The 25,189-nt window shown below is 41.5% G+C and overlaps 1 protein-coding gene across 1 annotated transcript in view; it reads left to right on the plus strand.

The window, feature by feature from the left end:
* LOC124795581 overlaps window positions 1–25,189 on the plus strand; it is a 479,635-nt gene that overhangs the window by 413,870 nt on the left and 40,576 nt on the right. The window contains exons 5-9 of the mRNA XM_047259653.1: window positions 10,294–10,488; window positions 16,164–16,351; window positions 21,420–22,704; window positions 24,033–24,230; window positions 24,261–24,539. Coding sequence (XP_047115609.1) covers window positions 10,294–10,488; window positions 16,164–16,351; window positions 21,420–22,704; window positions 24,033–24,230; window positions 24,261–24,539 — 2,145 coding nt within the window. The remainder of the gene's footprint in view (window positions 1–10,293; window positions 10,489–16,163; window positions 16,352–21,419; window positions 22,705–24,032; window positions 24,231–24,260; window positions 24,540–25,189) is intronic.

Below are 25,189 nucleotides of genomic sequence, written 5' to 3' on the forward strand. Positions count from 1 at the left end.
GAGGCGTATCTCATTAAGTGATTAAGTGATAGATCTATATTTTATTGTTTTCTGTTAATCTAATGCTAGACAGAATTCACTGTTATTAGTTTACTAGTAATGTAAGCGGATTATGAACTATAATTCAAATTTTAAATAGTATATTTTAATTTTTGTAACTTTTGTATTAGGCTTTCCCAAAATATTACTGTTTGTTACAATAACCTGGGTTTTGGTTGGTGTAGCGTCTAATTGTGGTTAATGTTTTATAATTGTCAATAATTTTACGACGGAAATGAGATCATTTCTTATAATATCTAGCTTTAAAAGAAACATTTAATGTTTTATGATTGTCGTTTTTTATTTAATTTTTAAGTTAAAAAGTAAGTCTATTAATTCTTTATGGTGCATCCTCAAAATGGTAAGCCAATAATTTAATAAATATTGAATTTAGCAGTATGCTTTAAACTAGTCACTTTTTTATTATTATCTCTGTGTTTCATCTGTGGTTTGAAATTATATGTATATCAAATTAACAGCCGTTTTTATATTAAATTGTAGTTGAGATAATCGTGTCTTCTGTCGTCAGATGGCACAGCAAACAGTGTAAAGGTGAGCATTCCGGTAGCAGTTTTGTGTTGTAGTGATCATTATAATTGTTGAACGGTTATTCACTAATTGTTAGTTTGCGCGCGCTTTACAGAAGTATAAATATCCAGATACAGCAGTGCTTGACAACTCGACGGTGACAAAAGAAACCGTCTGTTTTTTGGCAGTGTCTTTCGTTCGCAGACCGAGCACTTTCACTGAAGTTGGCAAGATTCAGAAACTTGAATCCCGTATTCCGTGTCGTCTCTCATGCAGATCATACACTGTCACGTCACGTTAATGCGATCACCTGTCAAAAGCCTGAATAATCACCTTGTACAGCGCAAACTGCTGCAGGAAAAGAGTGAATGATGTTTTGGAAGGTACCGACAGGGTGTGGGGCCATGCCGACTCCAGCGATGATGTCAAATGGGATAGGTTTCTCAAATGGTTCAAGTGGCTCTGAGCACTATGGGACTTAACATCTGTAGTCATCAGTGGCGCGCATTCGAGGTGGTCCTACAGATTGTCAGTTGGGTGTAAATCCGGGAAATCTGGTGGCCACAAGGCGAGTACGTTAAACTGATCCTGGTGGTCCTCGAACCTGCCGCCTACACTGCGAGCTGTGTGACAAGTTGCCTTGTCCTGCGGGCAGATGTCACCGTGCCGAGGAAACACAAACAGCATGTGGTGCTGGACATGATCCCAAAGGATAGCTGCATGTGTTGATCCATTGTAACTTCCAAAATGACGAGATCATCTAGGGAATGGCACGAAAACATTCACCAGACCATAACGCGGCCTGGAACCTTCCGACGATTGTCGCTGTGGTGTCACCGCCAGACACCACACTTGCTAGGTGGTAGCTTTTAAATCGGCCGCGGTCCGGTAGTATACGTCGGACCCGCGTGTCGCCACTGTCAGTGATTGCAGACCGAGCGCCGCCACATGGCAGGTCTAGAGAGACGTTCTAGCACTCGCCACAGTTGTACAGCCGACTTTGCTAGCGATGCTACACTGACCAATACGCTCTCATTTGCCGAGACGATAGTTAGCATAGCCTTCAGCTACGTCATTTGCTACGACCTAGCAAGGCGCCATTATCAATAGATATTTATCTTATGATGCCTGTACAGTCGGACCGATGTTCTCCAATTATGGATTAAAGTTAAGTATTGCAGCAACTGCGTCCGTTTTTCTAAGTTCTCATTTCCTTGTAATGTTCCAGACATCACGCTAATCTGCGTGAGCTTAAAAGCGTGCATTTCGGCCTCCTCTAGCAACACGGTGTTGGCTCTTCTGCCAACACTTCAGTCGCAGGGTGTCTGCTCTCAGACGTTTCACGCCGTACACGCCAACGCCAATCTGTCATCTGAAAAGGCTACCTGTCGCAACTCAGTGGACGCCCAGTTGCGGTATCGGCTTGCGAATTCCAGCCTTCGTCGCCGAACAGTAGTTACCATGGGTGCTCGAACCAGGCACCTGCTGCGGAGGCCTATACCAAGGGAAATCCACTGAACGGTCATTGAGAAGATACTGTTGGTAGCGTTTTTTTCAACTGGGCGGCCTGTTGTTGAACGTCTATTCCAGGGGTCTCCAAACTTTTTAGTCCGCGGGCCACATTGACTCCTCCACGAAGTCATAAGGGCCAAGATCTACCTAGTGGGATTAAAGCACCCTAGCACTCCATGATCACCGTAATGTAAGGCTAAAGGAAAGATGAAATCGCAAAAATCTAAGGTTGTGTGAATAGCTAGCACTGAAACGAACTACGATTTTTATTTAATTACATAATTTTGATTGGTGGACGTACCTGACCGAAATTCTGGCGTATTTTATTCTGGCGAATTTCACCGACAAAAAAATATGTCACTACACATTCTGTATGTATTTTACAACGTAATCAAAAGAAAGTGAAACCTCGCTTAAGAAGCATCTTCCATAATGATTGATTACTAAGGCTAGTCGCCGAAGTGGCGTCCATTTGAAAGACTTGTACCAGACTCGTGAGTAGAATAAAATGCAAAGAATTTTTTTACTTAAAATGTTTTCGCCCAACTAGTCTGTTAACCGTTCCTTTTTTTTTCACTATCGCACGGAGAATGGTCTGTCTGTTTATTGTGGGTAGCCACAAGTTTAACCATGACCTTCCACTTTGTAAAGATAGAGATCCGACAATGTCGCGGTGTATTGGTCGCGATAGGCCTCGAAACTCAATTGTTGCCAGTATAGGTACCACCTCAAATATTTGGCGGACCGGATACCGGGGATGACCGGCCTTCGTGGGCCGGTTTCGGCCCGCGGGCGGTAGTTTGGAGACCCCTGGTCTATTCGCCCGTAAACACCCCCACAGCCGTCGCTCACCCCTGTCATAGGTGTACCATTGTTGCCTCGGCACTGTTTTTGGATAGCGCTTACATCCTTGTGCACAAAGCCTATGATCATATTGTGGCGTGAGATAAATAGCTCCATTCCCGAAAACTCGTCTGATTTCTACAAGATTTCAAGCCATACTCTTTTGTTCTACATTAATTACTTTTCGTTTCTTCGCTTCTTTCAGCTATACGACAAGAGGGGGATTCAGCGTAACCAATTTCTTTGTTTTGTATGACTGGCTGCTGATGCAAATATAATTACTGGAACAAAGTCTAACAGTTATCATTTTTTACTACTGCGAAAGGACCTCTGCAGGGCGCTGTGTACCAGTAAGTAAAGATTGCACTGTCTTCCCCCCCGCTTTCCCGTTGAACAATGGACTGGACCGTGTATCGTGGCGTATCACGTGTATAGAGCCCTGAAGCACGCTTTGAGTTGTCAACGATTTGAGATTGATGTTAATGAGATCGCAAAAAGCTGCGCGTTGTTTGACACGATACAACTAAAAACATTGTTTAGTGAATGAATAAAATTGTAGATCCAGCGATGAGATTATGTCGAGCAATGGTAAGCTATATATTTCAATTATAAATGTAAACAATATATCTCAGGAAAGTCAGTTTCCTCTTACTTTTTTAAACACCCTCATACTACGACGAATATAAAGAATTCTCAACCTGTAAAGAAAGCACTAGTGACGTTTCTTTATTTTTCAAGATAGTAACCTTGCAAATCACTATATTTAATCGAACGGCTTCCAACGTTCAGTAAAATAAGATTTGTCAGACCGTCTGTAATAAGGGTGTATAATAAATGTTTCAGCTTCACTCTCTTCATTTGACGTAAATTATATCCAAATTATTCATTTTCTTCGACTTTGGCAACAAAACTAAATCACCATTAGCGAAAGCAGTGGATGTGGAAGCACTTAGAAGCGAAGGTCATGCAGTTTCGCAGCATCTGTAATAACCGACGCAAGCTCGTCGCAAAAATCTGACTTCGAATCAATGTAAATAATGTAGTCGACGTGTTACACAGCAACTCACCAAAATTTATTTTCTTATTAGTAATCATGCGTTGAGAATACAACAATATTACACGTACAGTCGGACATTTCGAAAAACTCATGATTTCTGCAAGATTCCATGCCAAACTGTTTTTTATTCTACATTAATTGCTTTTCGTTTTTTCGCTTCTTTCAGCCTTATATATGAAAAGAGAGGGGGATTCAGTGTAAGCAATTTCTGTGCCATATCACTCGCCCCTGATGCAAACATAATTGCCGGAACAAAGTGTGACATTTATCAATTCCGGGTTCCGTGCCTTAGGAGGTAAAAACAGAATCGTTATAGGATCGCTTCGCCGTCCGTCCGTCTTTCTGAAGCTTCGAAGCCAATGCAGTCCAAAGATACGGCCGTTTGTGTCACATATTTTAAGACGCGCAAACTCACTTATCGAAACTTGTAGGGTACTTACCGCTGGGCTAGAGTCATTGTAATTATGTCACACGAAAGATTTTTTTGTCATTTTTTATCTGATTGTCTGTTCATCCGTCTTTTAGAAACGGGTAGACGTATCAAGCTCAAATTTATGCATACGGTTCTCGGCAGTGTAAAAAATTGAAGCTTCTAATTAAGTTCTATCAAAAGATACGGCCATTTGTGTCATATATTTTGATATTCGCGAACTCACTCGTCAAAACCTATATGGTACTTCTCGTTGATCTACAGTGATGAAATTTGGCAAGAAGTAAGGTACAGGTAAAAGAAAAAAACCGAAAGTTTTTAATTTGTGTTATTATCACACGAAAAAAATATTTCCTTTGTCAGTTGTTTTCCGACGTCGTATTTAACAATAAAACAATCAGTTGATCTACATTCAGGCAGACTGGGTCGAAATGGTGAAAGTCAAAACATCAGGCAAGGATTGACTTTATTGCTTATATGACGCGTTTCGGAATTTATCCATTATGAGGTATCCAGGAGCGATTACTGCACTGGATATCTGATTATAGATAAATTCCGAAACACGTCATATGAGCAATACAGTCATTCGTTACCTGATATTTGGCTTATACCACTGTGACCCAGTCAGCCATTCTCGAAAATCTTGGAATGCCTAGAATCTTGAAATCCCTGGGACTGATATCTTTCCAGTATCAATGTCGATAACAGGCAAAAATGATTGAGACCCTCAATTTCCGGAGTGGATGAGCTGTATACGTACATAATTAAGTTTGTAAGTCTTGCTCACACCTGGACAATTTTTTTACTGTGTCCAAAGTACTTCTGCCTCTGTCGGGCGCGGTATGAAAGACGCAATCCGAAACACCGATAAGTGCACCTAACCTTGATGGTGGACGAGGATTTTCGTATTCGCAATATGTGGACGTGTAGCCGGAATAGTGTTTTTCAGTTTATTCAGCAGTGAAGCGTGATGCACATCGACACTGGCTCTGCCTTTCTCAGCGCATCACAAGATGGGAATGCAGAAAACGCTAGTTATTACCTTCTCTGCAGATGGAACCGGTTTTGCTTTCTTTGCTACATTTTCACTTCCTTCTTCTCAGCCTTGTAATGATGCAATCATATTTAATCCTGTTACGGAATGTCGGAGAAACTCCCAGTAAATCGCGTTTGAAATAACTCCAAACAGTCGTGAGCGAAGTTAACTCGAAAGGGATGCCGTCGATGAGGACGCGTCATCCATCGATACCCAAAACTTCGAGCGAACTGTGGTGGGCAAGGGCGACCGATATCTTTTCATTGTTTTGAGTTCTTGTGCTTTCAGTCGGCGATCATTGAGTACGACATTATCCATTTTTGTTGTAATCTCATTGTTTGTGCATGATTTTCGACCTTCTGCACGCTCGTGATTTTCAGTGTACGCACGATTACGCATAAATTCATTAGCCCTGTTCGGAACTATCTTAAATGGAGAGAAGGATCATTTTATAAGAAATCCAACTTTTCTATTCGTTGGGGCCGAACCTCACAAAATGAAAAATGTCTCAAAAAGTTACACATTACACCATCTCAGCTTTTTTAGGCTTACGCTTTTCAATTCTGTACCCCAAAGGATAGGACGAGGTGTTCCAGGTAAGACACATTGTAGGGCTCATACGTTCCCACACAAATACCAAGTAATCTACCAGTGGTGATCCCAATTGGGAAAATTTGGGATGTGGTACTAATTTGGTCACGTTTGACCACGGAAAACATAAATCTGGATGGCCGGACGGGGATTTGAACCGTCGCCGATCGGAATGCGGGTCCAGTGTCTTGCCCCTGCGCCACTTCACTCCTACTGGTACCTAAAACAGCATACTTCCTGACAAAATGTGGACCACCCAGAATGGGAGGAGGAAACGAAATGAAACTGCACCGGTTGAGGGGGCATGTGATGTTATTTTAGGGATTACAATATCGAGTCAGACTTACAAAGAACTTAGTTGTACGAGCCCAGTTACCAGCATGACGTTGAACCCTCTCTGATCTGCATGCGTTCACTGGTTCAGTTGGGAGGGGTGGCATAAGTCCGTTGTATCTTTCCCTGAGGCAAGCTTGGCACGACTGTTGTAACTGAATCTTGATATCGTGGATACTGGCACTTTGTCCGAGCTGGTCACACACATGGACTATCGGTGACATATCTAAGTATCTTGCTAGCCACGGGAGTACCTTAGCACCACGTAGACAGATCATAGACAGACGGGCCAAATGTAGATGGGCATTGTCCTGTTGAAAAATGGCACCACGATACAGTCGGATGAGAAGTAACATATGGGGACTTAGGATGTCTGTGACGTACCGTTGTGGCGTCAGAGTTTCCTCGATCACTACCAACTGTGACCTGAAATCATACTTCATGGCTCCCACATCAGTCGCCAGAGCTAACCCCACTGTACCTCTCCAAAACGTTGGAAGAATGTGAGCTTATCCGACGTCCCGGCCGTACTCACCGACTGTGGTCAACCGCGATTCATCGCTGAACACAGTGCGACGCCGTTTGTGTTGTTGAGACGGTAATTCCCCCTTGGGGCTGCTGGTGGACGCCTACCAGTGGTGCTAGATGGCAGTGAATGTTGCTACACAATACGGCGATCTTCGCTTGTGGTGGTCGCATTTGGTCGACCGGAAAGTTGTGGAGAGTGTGCCAGCCCTCACATCCCCATACAGTAAAACAGTTGGTTACTGTCACATCCCAGTTCTCCACAAATATGAATACTGCACGACTGACCAGCAGGCCAAATGGAGGCCTACGAAGACAGTATACCTTGGCGACAGAATTGTACCATTTTCGTCTAGGGCCAGAGACTATTACAGCGCATGGAAGTGATAGCAAAATGACGTGCTGCTCAATGCGGTGGACGCCATATTGATTTTGGCATATTTAGCTGTTTTGTTTTATAACTTACGGTACTTCAAAGCAATGGTGCATTCATTCACAACAATAAAATTCGTGTTCTTCCTTGTTACAAATATCTGACTGTTATTTCCGAATATGTGGCGATTTACGAGTGCGTGATTAGGCACGAACCTAAGTGGACAGCTTAAATTGCTGCGAATGACTGTATTTCTGAATGCAAAGATCATGAAGAGACACATACTTAGATGTTACAACCACTTAGAGGAACTTCTGGCTGGTATAATTTTACTGGTAACAGCATGTCACGAACCCTGTCTGGTGCTGATAACGGCGTTTCACACGAATATGCGGCAAGGATTGTTTGATAAATCTGGAAAAAAGCAAGAAAACTGTTTGTTTCGTAAACACCTCACCTTACTTCTCGACAGAGTTAAAGGAGGGATGTACACTTGGTGCAGCGTCCCTCCAGCTTTTTCATCCCATGTGAAAAAATAGGTTGTGTCAAACTTTGCAAAACACTCGTTGACTGCACTCCCACATCCTCATTTGTTGAGAATTTTTTCCGTGGAAGCCAAAGTTTCAAGTTATGGAACGGGAAGAAATCACTTGGGGCTAAGTCTGATGAATGAGGCGCCCGAGGAAACAGTTCGAAGCCCGATTCATGCCCTCTCGCTATTGTTATCGGTGATGTGTGTGATGGTGGATTATCCTCGTGAAAGAGCTTGCCAACCTTGGTCTTTTTTCAGCCAGGGCAATTTGCAAATGATCTAACAATGAAGCACAATAGCGTCCAGCCATTGCTCTATCTTTCAGCAAGTAATCTATTATGATTATTGACCGAGCGGTTCTAGGCGCTACAGTCTGCAACCGCGCGACCGCTACGGTCGCAGGTTCGAATCCTGCCTCGGGCATGGATGTGTGCGATGTCCTTAGGTTAGTTAGGTTTAAGTGGTTCTCTAGGGGACTGATGACCTCAGAAGTTGAGTCCCATAGTGCTCAGAGCCATTATTATGATTAATCCTTGAGAATCCCAAAAACAGCAGCCATCATCGTACTAGCTGATAATATGGTCTTCGCCTTCTTCAGTGCACTTTCACCAGCCTCTCTCATAATGTTTTCACTCTGGTGTGTGATGATGGATCCAGGTTTCAACAACAGTCACAAATCGGCACACAAAGAGTCTTGCAGATTGCGACTAGACATCGCCAGGCGTTGTGTTGAAATGTCCTAGAGGGCATCACCATATCATGCATTTTGTCAATGGTTCCTTTTTTGCTGACCTCAATTGGAGGACCGGAGCGCACTTCATGTTCAGCATTTGGCCAACCACATTTAAATTGATTAATCATGGTGTTCAATGATGGAGCAGAGTCTGTGTGATCTTCATCCACTTATTTTTTGATTTATGCGGCAGCCCATCCCTTCAAGTGAAAATGTTTAATAGCAGCACGAAATTCAGTTTTCTCCATTTTCAATCGCAGCCAACGCACTGAACAATGCAGACGGCTGTCAATAATGAACTGTACTGTGTACGTTGTTGAAAATCTTTACAGGATCCTTGGAATAATCAAGCTTCCCAACCATGAAGTCTCAACAAAAATGTTCCTCTATTTCATGGGAATTTACGAGACTTACCTATCCACCCTCGTATACCCTACCAAACGCAAAGAATACTAACGACTCCAATCATACAATGAAGGCTTTCACGACCGGATGGTACTGTTGTTGATAATTCTTCCGGGGTATATGGCCGTGGTCCATCGAATACTTCTATTTCTAACGTTTCGTCCAATACTACGTTGGACATCTTCAGAGGTATGGCTGGTCCTGTTGAGTCCTGCCGACAGACGAGTCGGGCGTCGGAGAGCGGCCTAAATATCGAGGAAAGTGGGTGTGGTCTAGCTTGCACATAGTAGCAGAGAGAAAACTAGTCAAAGATAAAGACCTAATTACAGCAGGCCAAAGGACAAGGATGGTACACAACAATGGAAGAACACGGTGTCTTTACCTTTCATTAGTAAAGTTACAGATCGAATCGGCAAAATTTTGCTGGAACATAAAGTGAAACCGGTATTCAAACCAACCAGAAAAATAGGACAAGTACTTCGTTCTGTTAAAGATAGAAGACCACCATTATCATTTAGCGGTGTGTATAAAATTCTGTGTACCTGTAGCAAGGTCTATATTGGTACTACGAAAAGAAGTGTGAATACGAGGGTAAAGGAGCATAAATGTCTTTGCCGATTAGGTAAAATAGATAAATCGGCCGTTGCGGAACATGCAATTCAGTCCGGTGACCATGTAGTTGAGTTTTCTGAAACTACAGTTTTAAGTGCTACCACGAACTATTATCCACGACTGTATAGGGAGGCTATTGAAATTTATAAACATGAAGATAATTCTAATAGGACATAAGAGGCCTTGAAATTAAGCGAGATATGGACAGTGGCGTTACAGATCGATAAGTGATTTTTATCTATGACGGACTATTATCGATAGTTACATTTTATCTTTGACTAGTTTTCTCTCTGCTACTATGTGCAAACTAGACCACGCCCACTTTCCTCGGTATTTAGGCCACTCTCCGACGCCCGACTCCTCAGTCGGCAGGAATCAACCTCTGACGATGTCCAACGTAGTATTGGACGAAACGTTAGGAATAGAAGTATTCCATGGACCACGGCCATATAACCCGGAAGAATTATCAACAACACTAACGCACTCTACCTGTCACACAGAATGGCAGCTCTAATCGTTTACATGCCTGCCGATGGTTTTTACGTATACGAAGGTGCGTTGACATCCGACCGAGTGTTCTGGGTGCTTCACTCGTTTTTGTCAGGCAGTGGGTAATGCTAGTGGTTAATGAGGCGGTTGACATTTGTGCTGGCGGTTACGGAAAGCAGGCTCGCCGGAATAACCGGCCGCGCGCGTCGCGCCAGAAGGACACGGATAAGCTGTTAACGGCAGGTTCCTCCACAGGGCATCCTGAAGGGCAGCGGACGGAGCCGTGGCGGCGGCGCCCCGCCGTCTGTGCGCTTCCCGACGGCCGGCGAGGAGTCGCACGTGATCGGCGTCGGCGGCCTCGAGTGCCTCTGCTCCGACGACGACGACGATGACGACGACGGCGCCCCGCTGGACGAGGCGAGCGCCGCAGCGGAACTCGCGGCCCTCGAGGTGAGGCCCTGTCTCCTCTGCAAGCCATTGCTCGCGCCCTCGCACTGTGGTGGGGCAGAGCGTGCGCTAATCACGGATAAGTCCATGCAGAGTACCTAAGCCTGCAGTGCAGGGTGGGTCAAAAAGGATTTCACAACTTTGGAATGATATAGAAAATTATTGAGATAACTTACAGAATCGGTAGATGTGTCATTTTGTAGCAAACTACGACAAGTTTTTTGTTCTTTGTGACCCGCAGTGCAAAATATGTCTTTTAGTGACATTATTATTACGAATATCAGCCAGACACAGTGCTCTTTATATGCTTTATATTTAAAAAATCATTCATGATGAGCCCATTTCGGCATATTGCCATCATCAGGTGCTCTGTAAATACAAAAATAAGCGATGGTCTTAATATAATGATCTGTAACTATGATCAAAAAAGTTATACTGCATCATCAAGTATTTTTACCTTACATGTAATATCGTTGCTGCCATGTCCTGTCTTTGTTTACAATTCTTAGTTTCTCCTTATACAGGGTGTTACAAAAAGGTACAGCCAAACTTTCAGGAAACATTCCTCACACACAAAGAACGAAAATATGTTATGTGGACATGTGTCCGGAAACGCTTAATTTCCGTGTTAGAGCTCATTTTATTACTTCTCTTCAAATCACATTAATCATGGAATGGAAACACACAGCAACAGAACGTACCAGCGTGACTTCAAACACTTTGTTACAGGAAATGTTCAAAATGTCCTCCGTTAGCGAGGATACATGCATCCACCCTCCGTCACATGGATTCCCTGATGCGCTGATGCAGCCCTGGAGAATGACGTATTGTATCACAGCCGTCCACAATACGAGCACGAAGAGTCTCTACATTTGGTACCGGGTTGCGTAGACAAGAGCTTTCAAATGCCCCCATAAATGAAAGACAAGAGGGTTGAGGTCAGGAGACTGTGGAGGCCATGGAATTGGTCCGCCTCTACCAATCCATCGGTCACCGAATCTGTTGTTGAGAAGCGTACGAACACTTTGACAGAAATGTGCAGGAGCTCCATCGCACGTGAACCACATGTTGTGTCGTACTTGTAAAGGCATATGTTCTAGCAGCACAGGTAGAGTATCCTGTATGAAATCATGATAACGTGCTCCATTGAGCGTAGGTGCAGTAAAGGCATATGTTCTAGCAGCACAGGTAGAGTATCCTGTATGAAATCATGATAACGTGCTCCATTGAGCGTAGGTGGACGAAACTAAAATGAGCTCTAACATGAAAATTAAGTGTTTCTGGACACATGTCCACATAACATTTTTTCTTTATTTGTGTGTGAGGAATGTTTCCTGAAAGTTTGGCCATACCTTTTTGTAACACCCTGTATGTACACTGGAGATGTACAGGGTGTGTCAAAAAAATGTATACACACTTTGAAGCGTCATAGAAAATTTATTTCCCATTCTAAAATATTAAATTTCTGGAAATTGAAACCTTGAAGTCCAATTGGAAAAATAAATGTACTTTGCAAATGTGATTAATGTTCAAACTGGTTGCCTTTAGCATCAACACATTTCTGACTACGAGTCACCACTCATTCCGTACATCGTACGTGTCCAATGAGATTTCTGCGCACTCCGCCTGAATCTCATTCCAAAGTGTGTCCAGGTTACGTGGTTTACGTTTGTACACCTCATCTTTTACTGTGCCCCATAAGAAGAAATCCAGCGGCGTGAGGTCTGGAGAGCGTGCAGGAAACTCGATTGGTCCCCTGCGTCCTATCCACTGGCCTGGCACATTGTGATCCAGGTATGCTCGTACGTTCCTATGACAGTGCGGCGGGGCGCCATCTTGTTGGAAATAAAAACTCTCATTACCGTATAATGCACGAATGGCAGGGAATATGGAGTCAGCAACCATTGTTAGGTACATTTCTCCAGTAACAGTACCTTCAAAGCGGAAAGGCCCAATGAGTCCCCTTGCAGACAAACCACACCACACATTTACACCAGGCAAATTCACAGCCATTTCAACTGTAATGTGAGGATTATCTTCAGCCCAGTACACACAATTATGCCTATTGACAGATCCATTGAGTTTGAATTGGGCTTCATCTGATCAAATTATGCTACCCATAAATCCCAGTTCATGTCTCACCATCTCCGGAACCCATTTACAAAATTCTAACCTTTGATCTGGATCGTCGTCACTTAGCTATTGCACCAGCCTTGGAGTGTACACACAAAACTTGCCTTTCTTCAGAATACGTAGCACACTACCAGCACTTACATTACTCTCACGTGCCGCTTGCCTTGAAGATTTTTGAGGTGAACGCTGAAACAGTTCCAGTGGAATCATCACTTGCAGCTGTACGAGGTCGCCCTGAACGACCTTTGTGCACATCACACACTGTTCCATGAATTTCGAATTTGTCTCGTAGACGTGTAATTGTTAACCTTGAAGGTGGTTCTGAACCATACTCACTTCTCCACTGTCTTCGAACCGCAGCTACATTCTCGAACTTCCAGTACCGCTTAATTATCTGCTTCCGCCCTTCAAAGAGCAAACGCACGTCCGCCATCTTGCAGTTACTTCCTTGCCACTGCTGCCACCTGTTGGGGAAGAAACATAACATTACTTTCTCACAGATATTTAACCTTGTAGAACGGGAAATAAATTGCCTATGACAGTTCAAACTGTGTATACATTTTTTTGATGCACCCTGTATATCAGATTTTAGTTGGTTTTTATGTATGCAATTTTCTCTTGCCAGCTTTGAAGACAATGCATCAGCGATATTACATGTTCAGATAGTTACTATTATAAATTACTGATGCCCGGACAAAAACATAATTAGAACTAAACCTATAAAAATAAAAAAAACGAATTTCCAAACATCACTCATTTATAATGGTAACTATGTGAACATGTAATATTGCTGATCCACTGTCATCCAAGCTGTCAAGAGAAAAATAGCCTACCAACCAAAATCAGATATACATCTCGTGTACATATAAGGAGAAAGTAAGAAATCTAAAAATAGATAGGACATGGCAGCAACGATTTTAAATGTAAGGTAAAAACACCTAACGATGTATTATAACTTTTCAGATCATTGTTATAGACCATTATATTCCGATATTGCTTACTTACGTATTTACAGGTTACCTAATGATGGCAATACGCTGAAATGGGCTCATTGTGAATAATTTATAACATAAAAACCATTTAAAGAGCAGTGTACGCCGCTGGTATTTATAATAATCATGTCGCTAAAAAATCTCACGTAATGCATCAGTACCTCATTCCACCACCAGGAGCGCCAGCGCAGTGCACCGTGAAAATGGCTACTTTCACTGGTGCGGAGCGTGCTCGCACGTTGTATGTTTTGATTGGCACCACCGGATTTCTTTCTCTTGTGTTTCATTAAGGACTGTGTGTATGTTCCTCACCTACTAAACAGTTTAGCCCACCTGAAAAATCGAATCTGCACTACCGTTGCACAAGTCACGCCCGATTTGCTGCAACGAGTGTAGGAAGAAACTGATTATCGATGGGATTTTTGCTGCATCACAAATGGTAATCACATCGAACTAAAATGACACTTGACACTTTTGTGTGAAACTTGAGGTTGTTTGCTGTAAAGTAACACATCTAATGATTTTGTTAGTTATCTCAATAAATTTCTGTATCACTCCAAATTTGTAAATTCCTTTTTAATTCACCCTGTGTAGTATTACCATTGGAAATATTTTCTGACTTGACTAACGCTTTTGATTATATGGACCATGATATCCTAATACGAGGTGGTTATGATTGAACCGATGGTGTTCCGAGTGCTACAATGCTTTCAGCATACGTCACAGGACGCTGAAACATTGTAGGTATGTTCATTATCCTAGCAATACCAACACATTTTCCATAAAGCGTAATACCAAGGGGGAAGGGGGTTCTTTGTACCCACTACCAATAAAAAAAAACCCTAAAAAACAAATTTTGTTAATTGTGTTTACCGCTTTTTAACAACATACTTTTAAATAGGTACTAATGTGTGAGTAGGGCACATAACCTGAAAATATCTTTTAGCACAGTCTTAGCAACACCAACACATCTTCTGTAGTGTTTACACCAAGTGGAGTGGTAGGCCCTACTTCATGACCACTACAAAAATTAAAAAATACAAATGTCGTTAATTTTCATTTGCAACATAACTTTTAAAGTTACATTACATGTGTAAGAAGGGCACTAAACCTAAAAATATGAACTATCACTTCCAAGACTTAAATTTTTGGGTTAACTGTTACTGAATAACTTAAAACAGTTACAGATCTGACATAAGAAATTACTGAAAACAATAAATATTTTTTCAAAATTTTACAATATAAAATACCGCCTTAGATACGATAGTTTAAGAAGATGGGCTCAAAGTAACCCCCCACCTCCCACCCCTTTGTACTGTGAGGGTTCCACTTTCTGCCAACAAGTGAAAATATGGCACTGTAAGCAGTCATAATTTGGAACGAAACGCTCATTAAGAAACTGGCCGTGCTCTCCGCCGTTGTCTTGTCATACATAACTGAGGACAGAATACAACGCAAAGCAACGGCCGCCAGAAATTCAGTTTTAAATCATCACTGCCACCATAACTTATAGGGTGAACCGAACTCCAGCGACGAAATTTTAGAGGTTGTTCAAGAATTTCTCTGATGAATTTGATCTAACGGACTTCTTGTCTCCGATAATTCATGAAAGAGTAATTGTATTTCGTTTGATTTATTGCTCCCCCCCCCCCCCCCCCCGCCCTTAATCTTCGAATCTGTGTTGCACTCAAAATATCTGTACAACAATGTAAAAGTCGATGGTAAGCGCTGTGTGTCTTCTTCGAAAACAAATTTATTCCATTCAATCACGGTACTTGCCCACATTACGCTTCACCCTCAATCTTCCATCAGTACTGTTCGACTCTGTCTAAGGTTTGTTTATGCAGCAATGCTACTTCGATTATCAACAACGCTATGGTGACTTGTTCCCGCAGCGACGAGCTTATTTACTATCGTGAAGGCGTTGTCATAGAAACTTAGGGTACTAGGGTAACAAACCGGATAAATCATAATTGCATTATTACTCTGTAACATTTTACCTGGGCCACGCGTCCCTTACACTAGAACACTCCGATCGTATCCCTAAAGAGCCTCCTAAATTTTGCCGGTGGTGTTGGTACGCTTGTGCATCATGTGTTTATTCTACATGCCACCGTTATGTTTTCACTTCTAATAGTCTGTCACTGCTTTATAATTTTGGCGAAGAGTCCATCGTTCTTTAATCTGTCACCAGATACCTTGAACGCCCCCTCCCCCTTTTTTTACCCTAATCGTATGTCATTTCGCGAATGTTGCCTTTCTAATGGAATAGCATCGCAGGCTTCCTCAGTTTGCACTCTAGATCATCCAGTGTTTTGCAGCGTACACAGTTTTCTTGAGTCTTGACAGTACGCCAAAGGTAGAAGTTAAAGGGGTTAAATCTCTGGAGTATGGTTAAATCCAGTGATGGAGTTCGATACTCCACAGCACTTCCTCTTCGTCCTAAACATCTCGATGTTCAAGATAATTATCTTAACTGTCAAAAAGTCACTGTAGTCCACCAACAGAACTCGAAGCAAAAGACAGACGGCGGAGGGCGTGATTTGTGTGCAGGCCGAGGACGAGGAGGAGCGCGCTCTGCAGCGGCTGACGCGTTCCAACACCGACTTCAACACCGTGTCCGGGAAGGTGCAGCTGATGCAACTGCCGCTCGGCCGGCCGCGCACCGACGCCGAAGGACGCAAGCACACGCCGCTCGTCGTCTGCGTCACGCCCTTTGGCGGCGCCAGTGGCCCTGACAGGTGAGCCAGCGACAGCCGTGGCATCTCTCGGTCACGTCGCGAGTTTGCTGCCAAACAATTGCATACCGCAATCTTAATTGTTGCTGTTGTCATTAATAATGACAATGATTATTATTATTATTTCCACGCTTAGTTTCACAAGGGTTTTTACGTAATTTTAACGGAGAATACCGCATCCTAATGAATTAATTTTTGCTGTCTACAGAAAATTGTTATAGGCGTGCGGGATTTTATGAAACTATCGTTTGCAGTTGGCAACAGAATGACCGGCGCAATTTGACGTTTCTGTCGGATTACGCAAACGCTAGACTTCGCACTTATTTAGCAGCGTTTCATCTCTATACGCCTTCACTTTCATCACCTGGTATTTTGCTAACGGTATGAGTTGTCAACCTAGGTTTTTACTGTGACAACGTCTCATATGTTTGATTTTGTTTGTAATTGATTTATTTACATTATTTGGAGTGATGTTTTGTTGGGTCATGTTGCGAATACAACATAACTCCCGCAACTTGCTATAACATTTCTCATATGAAAGTGAAACTGCAGTGACGATATTGGTAGACCTAAAGATTGACATATTTCATTTGAAACAGCCTTGCTGATTATAATGTAGACGTCATTCACACGAGCATGTAGGGCTCCTATCTTAGCATTTCCAAATATGATAATGTTTCTTCATATCTGATCCAGGTTTATTTATGTACGCTATTTTACATCTTGTTTGTATGTACTATTAACGTGAGTAGCGTAAATAATAAGTTATTTATGCTTACTTTGGTCATTATAATCATTATGTTTCTTATGCACTCTTTCTGATCCAATTGTCATCTGATATACCTCGTCATATACATTACCTTCTAATTCAGCAGAAAAAGACGGCACTTATAAACTAAAAGCACATTGGTCCAAGCCCCACTCTGCTTGTTCTCATTTTTGATGTAGACTCTTGCCCTACCTCAAATTAGGAAAATGATGCTTGGCCAGTTCAAGAATCACTAGTGAATTTCTTATCTATCTTTGAAAAACGCTCTACAGAATACATGAATATTCTTCTGCCTCAGAGGAACTCGTGTGTAAATATGGAATTATCTATCATCATTTTGCAAATTGGATTGGGAGAAACCATTAATTTGACAGTGATTTGCAGTTGTCTAAATGTCTTCGAATCAAATTTAGCTCCCCAAGACGTTACTTAACATGTTTGATACTATATTTTTCCTTGCTTTGTGCTACTTCTTAGACTGCATATTACTATGAAACAGATCTGCAAATGAGATGTGCTAGTCTCCAACTTTCTATGCTGATTGCTTTCATTAAAGTTAGCAACAGCTGTACAATTTAACACCTCTGAAATTTCTGCCCTTGTCAATAAAAATGTAGCTCCTACTAGGAAAAATAATTGCACATATGATAATTACCAATTGGTCTCCAAATGTGAGAGATTTTATCAGCATTTTTCACTGAATTCTAGGGCGCATACAGCTCAGAGGAAATGAACTTGCTGGTGTGGCTGCTAATGAGGCGTGCTCCCTCCAACTTCCTCCTTGCTGTTTGGCCCCCCTCTGTGTAGTCACCCATATGGTATATAACCATGGAGCTCATGCATTAATTGGAGGCTCACTGGCTGGAAATGAGGAGCAATAAGCCGTGGTCAGTGAAACTTAGACGGTGACCATGGCTTACCTCAATGTTTTGAATGTGGTATGTGTTTTAAGGTTGTTTGTGTTGTCAGGGCTCCTTTTCAAAATTTTAGGGGTGATGGTTTAGTGTGTTCCAGACCACATTTTAAGAAGTCACCCAGTCACAGTAATCTGGCATGCATTAAATATATCTGTCCTGGCATTTTATGACTGATTTTATCTGCATTTATTCTGGTGAGTTTTTATCTCGTGTGACAACCATATGTAAACATTGTAATTTAAATTCTTGCTTATTGTGCTGTATTTGTTGGCAGAGCTTGGTCCTAGAATTTATTGATATACTAGATTTTAATGAAGCTCCTCTGTACACATTTAATGCAATTTAATGCAGATGACTGCATGTTTTAACATTCTAAAACACTAAACATTAACTATTTAGGTAGCTAACCAGTAGCTCCCACAATATATTTTAAAGTTCTTCCTCTTTAATAATTTTTCTGTGCAATATACAAGTCCATAAATAGAAGTTAGATAACTACATGTCTTCCAATTGACAATGGGCATCTTAATGATAGTCATTTATATAACCAGTGTAACATGTAACTGACTTGCATCAGTTTTCAGTTTTTATTCAAATTTGTTATACTAAAAACTTGAGAAGTTCTTGATGGATAGTAATAGTGGCATGGACCTAAAATAATTTGACTGATTGTAATTAGATGATACTCGCAGTGCTATTTTCTTCATCCAATACACTGACTGCCAGGTGTGTAATAGACAGGCAAACATCCACCAAGTTGGGCCAGGTGAGGCTAGTGCACCAAGACGTTATTCTAGTGCTGTATGTATGTTGACAATATGCAGGTTTCAAACTGCCAACTTAGTAGCTTAAGGGAGCACTTGAGAGGTGAGAAAGAGTTACTTGTTTTCAATGCTCAACTTGAAGGCCTTGAACATTGTTCAAAGTTTGTTCCTTGGCAGCCCAAATTGGTTTTTACATCAGAAAATGTGCTTTCTACCACAGCTGGTATGAAAGCAACTGTGTTTCACAGTTCATGATGGCTTTTCTCCCACACCCATCTCAAATATTCTGCAATTCAGAGGCTGCGTTATGTTCTAGATATGAGACTGACTTCAATTCTGAAACATGTTGTGATTCCGAGTTAAAAGTTGCAGTTTGTTTGCATCACCATATAAACAATAAATCTGAATCTTCATCTACATCTGTACTCTGTGAGCCATTTTGTGTGTGTGTGTGTGTGTGTGTGTGTGTGTGTGTGTGTGTGTGTGTGTGTGTGGGCGCGCGCGCGTTTCTTTCTGAATAATTTGCAGGAAGAACAATTGTCAATAAGCCTCTGTGTGAACTTGAATCCCTCTAATTTTATCTTCGTGGCCTTTTTGTAAGATATACATAGGAGGACTCTTCGAAGAACATATGCTCTCAGAACTTTAAAAAGTGAAACTCATCACGGTGCAGAACATCTCTCTTGCAGTGTTTGCCAGTGGAGTTGATTGATTGTCTCTGACACTTTCATGCTTACTAAATGAACCTATAATGAAAGCACTGCTCTTCTTTGGATCTTCTCTACTTCCTCTATCAATCTGCTGCTGTTATGGATTCCATACTGATGAACAATTTTCAAGTATTGGTCAAACCAGGTGTTTTGTGTGCTACTTCCTTTGTTGTTGGAATACATTTCTTGAAGATTCCTCCAATGAATCGGCCTGGTATCTGCCTAAAAACTAACAATTTTATGTGGTAATACCATTTCAAATTGCTCCATATGCTTACTCCTAGATACTTTTATGGAAGTGACTGCTTTGAGTAATCGTTCTGCAGTTTTGAAATCATAGAATAAAGCATCTTTCTGTATGTGTATTTGCAATAAGTTAAATTTGTTTATGTTCGGGGTCAATTACCACTCCCTGCACCAAGCATTGGTGCTCTGATCTTCCTGCATTTGCTGCAATTTCTTGATTTCACAGTTTCTCTGTATACAACAGAATCTTCCACCAAAACCCTCATCAAACTTTCAACATTATCTACTAGGTCATTTATGTATATTGTAAAAAGTAATGCTCTATAGCACTCCCCTGGGGCATGGCCGAAGCTACTTTTATGTATGAAGACTTCTGTCCTTTCAGAATGACTTGCTGTGTTCTGTTTGCTAGATACTCTTCAGTCCAGTCACACAGTTGGTCTTATATTCCATATGCTTGTATTTTGTTTATTAAGCTGCAGTGCATGACTATATGAAAAGCTGTCCGGAAGTCAAGGCACCTGTGTCAACTGCTTTCTGGGTCTTGTGGATGAACGAAATGAGCTGGGTTTCACTTGATCATTCTTTTCAGAACCTGAGTTGGTTCCTACAGAGAAGATTTTTGGTCTCCAGAAATGTCATGGTATGTGAGCATAAAATATGTTCCAGAATTCTGCAGTTGGTCAACGTCAGAGATATAGGCCCATAGTTTTGTGTGTGTCTACCATGATCCTTCTTGGAAAACAGAAATGACTTGTTCTTTTTTCCTATCAGCAGGAACACTTAGCTCCTTCAAAGACCATCAGTACAGTGCTGCTAGAAAAGGAGCAAGTACTTTCACACACTCTGTGGAGAATCTTATTGGTATCTCGTCAGTAGCCTTCCCTCTGTTGTGTATTTTCAGTTGCTTTTCTATCCTATGATTGCTTATTTTGATATCAGCCATTTGTAGTTAGTAAGACTTTCTGTCAAGTCAGTACACAGAATTTTACATTTGAAACTGTTGGACGCCTTACACATGACTCTTCTCGAGCTAATTTTGGTGTCATAATTTTTGTTTGTCTTGGAGGCTTTTCCTACATTTAACTTTGCAGTGAAGCTGTTTTTGCTTTCATAGTAGTTTTCTAACATGTCAGTAGAACACGACGGATCTTTTCCATCCCTCACATCTTTGCTTGGCATATATCTGTGTGAAGTGTGTTGTACAGTGTTCTTGAACTTTGTCCATTGATACTAAATGTTGTTAGTACATCAGATGAAATTTTCATGTTGACCACTCAGGTAATCAGAAATATATTTCTTGTCACTCTTGCAGAAAAATTTTCTTGTATTTCTTTGTCTTGCTGTTCACAGCCGTATTAGCAATGCTGTAATGGCCTTATGATCACTGATTCCCCGTTCTATGCTGAATTGAAAAGTTCGGGTCTGTTTGTCAACAGCATGTCTATTTGAGTGAACTACTTTTATTGTTGTAGATTTTAACTGATGAGAACAAATGTTTTTTTGTATTGCCATTTCTTGACTCTTATATTCAGTATTGAGTCCAGTGGCTGACAGTCATTTTTCTGCAAAAATTTTGATAATTACGTATTTAGATATAGTTTGGTGTGGAATTGTGTTAGCTTTAAAAGATAGCAAGTGATCATTTATTTTGTATATTTGCAGAAATGAAAGTGATGGAGACCAGGAAAAGCCATATGAAAGTACTGCTACACCAGCTAGCAGCAGAATACCAGTTTTAAAGGGTAGAGCTACCAGTGCAGAACAAAGTGTGGCAGTTACTACCAAAACAGAAAAGGAAAGTTTTTCAAAGAGTACTGTTACTGGGGTATCTGTTATTGAATGTGAAAAAACAGCAGATTTAAAAATTCATGAAAAAGAAATCTGTAATCCTGTAGGCATGGGAGATAAATTTCTTCCCACTGAATCTATCAGTGCATCAACTGTTGAGCCAACAGTAATTACTGACAATGAATCAGTATTCACAGAAACTTTACCTACATGTTTCAGCACTGAAAACAAGGCAGATGGTGTTAATAATTGTACACCAGCAATAGATGAGGTTAATATTAACACGGATAATATACCTGCCTCACATGAAGTGACTGTTAATGGTAATGCCGATGTTGGTATATCCAACACAGAGACCAATAATGATGTAGAAGTAGTTTCATCAGTAACAGAAGTTGTAACAGACAAGAATATGGGCAAACCATCAACAGTAGAAATCCACGCAGTTGAAAATTCCGTGACAAAGACAAAGAAAGAAATGAGCAAACAACATTCATCTGAAGTTAGTAAATGCATTACAACGGAAACAAAATTTTCAAAAAAGTCTGGTGATCTTGCCATGAAACTGAATGGAACGCCATACAAATACACTACAAGTTCAAGCTTATTTACAACCAGAGCTCATGAGATTAGCAGCACACTACTAAAATGTGAATGGAAGGGTAAAGCGACAGAACTACCTTCCACAAAAGAGAAATCATTAGCAATAGAATCGTACAAAAGTCTTCAATCAGCAGACAAAACATTTCACAAAATGGAGGAAGTTGTATCGAAACCAAATTCAGATGTATATAAATCTAGTATCGGAAAGAACCTGTTTGCCATGAGAGGAAGAGAAATGAATCGATCTACTCAGGATCACCGAAAGATGGGAAATGAAAATGAAGCAGTTAATATGAAAGATAAGCCTGTGACAGTTGAGATAAAGAAGCCTTCAGAAGTGGAAGTTACTTCCAATACGAGCACCTGCAGCATCCCAGATCAGGAACGAGAGCAGCCTGACGGCCGTGCCGAAGATCCTGAAGAGGAGCCGCCCCTTTCTCCAGCTGTTGCTATTGCTGCACCTCGTCCATCATTCCTTCACGGTGCAAAGCCTCGGCTCCCTCAGAAGCCAAGCAGTTTATTTGTGCAGCAATCACCAGTTAGGGGACAAAAACAGGTATGTAATACTCATTTGGGAATGCGACAGTGTTAATAAGCTGTTTTTGAAAATATAATTTAATTGGATGGATAAAAAAATCCACCCACCAAGCAGTGGCAGGAGAAGACATGCGTAAAGGTATTTAAATTTGCAAGTTGTCAGAGCCAGTAGTGTCTTCTTCTGGCAGAAGAGTTGAATGGGGATGGGGTGAAGAAAAATGCTGGTAAGATTTAGGAAATAAGGAGTGTTCGGAAAACTCACCCAGAACCCCGGGTCAGGGGAGATGTTCTGGATGAGGTGAGAAGGAAAGACCAATTCAGTCTTTCCTTCTCATCCCGTCCAATAAGGCTCCTCTGACCCATGGTTCTGTATTTTTCCTTCCCGTTCAATCCTGAAAGGTTGCAAATTTAAATACTTTTATACATATGTTTTCTTCTGCTGCTTGGTGAGTGTTTTTTTTCTATTTAATTTGATCACTGAAAATTATATTGAGAATGACTTTTGCTGTTGGTACTTTTGAATCCAATGTTCTATTGTTCATGACTACTTCACTCCCCTCTCTCCAAATCTGTAAAACATTAATGGTAGTGTTAATGTTATTCTACCCTACTGTGCATATGTGAAACACAGTTAATGATCACTCACACTGGCGGTAATGCAGAGACTGGTGGAACAACAAGCGGTTCCTGAGATTGACGACAGCAGTGTTCACAAAGTGAGTGGCTGCCCTCAAACAAAGTCCAGAGCATAGCATTGTGAGCATACAAAAACAGTCCAGGGAGCAGTTTGGATCAAAAACATAATGCAAGCATGGTCAAACACTATACTAGTCGGTGGCACCTATCTAAGGCTTCAGTAAAGTATTTACTGGTACACTCATGATAGAGGTTGGGCCTGAGTGAGAGGTCTGTCTCTGTGGCAGTGCCACTTGTGAGATCAAGCTGTGGCTATTGGGCTGGCAGGGAATCCAAATAGCTTTCGGATACTAAAAATGTGATACTTTGATATTCAGAAATAGTCCAGTTGGGAAACTGAAATACGTGAACATTTTTTACACCAAGAGCATTTGCCAACAGTTGCATTCACTTAATTTGTAAGTCCTAAGTCAACAAACTGTCAGGTTAGTAATGTAAGGGGAGGGGGATTGTAGAGGGAGACAATAAAATGGATGTAGGTTGTGTCAGTGATGCAGGGATAGAGGCTTACAAATGATAAGTTAACATGGATAACTGTATCAAATGTAGTTGAAGTGGTGTTACATTGCAATTCATATCAAGTAGTATAGTGTTTGAGGTAACGTGGGTGGATAGTTAATGAGTGATTCATGTTTCATGTTCTTTTCTCAGGCTGAACAACAACAGCAGCAGCAGCAGCAGCAGCAGCAGCAGCAACAACAACAACAACAACAACAACAACCAGTAACATGTCAGCAACAGAAACACACACAACAACACCAACACCAGCAAGCAGAACAGCAGAAGCAGCAGCCACAGTCAAAACTGCAGCATCAACCATTACAGCAACCACAGCAACATCAGCCACTACCACCACTGCAACAGCAACAGCAGCAGCAGCAGCAACAGCAGCAACAGTTACTGCAATCACAGGAACCAATTCTGCAGGCACAACCAGTCGAAGAACCTGCAGCACTCATAACTGCAGTGGCTCCATCACTCATGTGTGCACTGGCAGCAGATGGCCGCAGTCCGCACAAGAGACAGGCACCTAGACCACCTTCCAGCTCTGTGAGCATCAGCAGCAATAGTAGCAGTAGCAGCAGTAACAGCACGGAGTCCCAACATCATCATCCCCAGCACCACCCCCATCAAGGGCAAACTGGAGAGTCCAGCACTGTACGTCAAAAAACGCGCTCTCTCTCTCTCTCTCTCTCTCTCTCTCTCTCTCTCTCTCTCTCTCTGGTGTGTGTGTGTGTGTGTGTGTGTGTGTGTGTGTGTGTGTGTGTGTGTGTGTGTAGAATTATGAATATAAATGTATGTTACAAAGTTATTCTATTGAATGTAAAGTCGAAGTATGTTTCATAACTTCTTATGATACACTTCATACTTTGTCCAGTAATAGGTCATAAGTAAAATAGGTGGAATGTTAGCTTCCCCATGAATATTTGTCATTGTTCCTATGTGCCCAGGTTATTTAGCATGTATTTGTAAAAAAAAAACTGTCAGTGCAATAATATGCCTTCAGTATCACAGCAATTCACAATAAGTGAAATAATCCTTCAGATTCCAGTTTATATTATATGAAATGTGATCAAAAAATACAGTGAATGAGTTTTTTGGCAGCAGCTCTGACACTACAACCATTTGATGTAATTTGCCCAACAGCCTCATCCACTGAGATAGACAGGGTCAAGCTGGAACAAGTTCTGACGTATGAGTCAGTGTGCAGAGGTACTAGAATGAGGTTGTGTTTAGCACATCCGTTGCACATCATGGATTTCGAACAACGTGTCAGCATTAATTTCTGTTTCAAGTTGCAAAAAAGT

Source organism: Schistocerca piceifrons, chromosome 4 (assembly GCF_021461385.2).
Source record: "Schistocerca piceifrons isolate TAMUIC-IGC-003096 chromosome 4, iqSchPice1.1, whole genome shotgun sequence".
NCBI lineage: Eukaryota > Metazoa > Arthropoda > Insecta > Orthoptera > Acrididae > Schistocerca > Schistocerca piceifrons.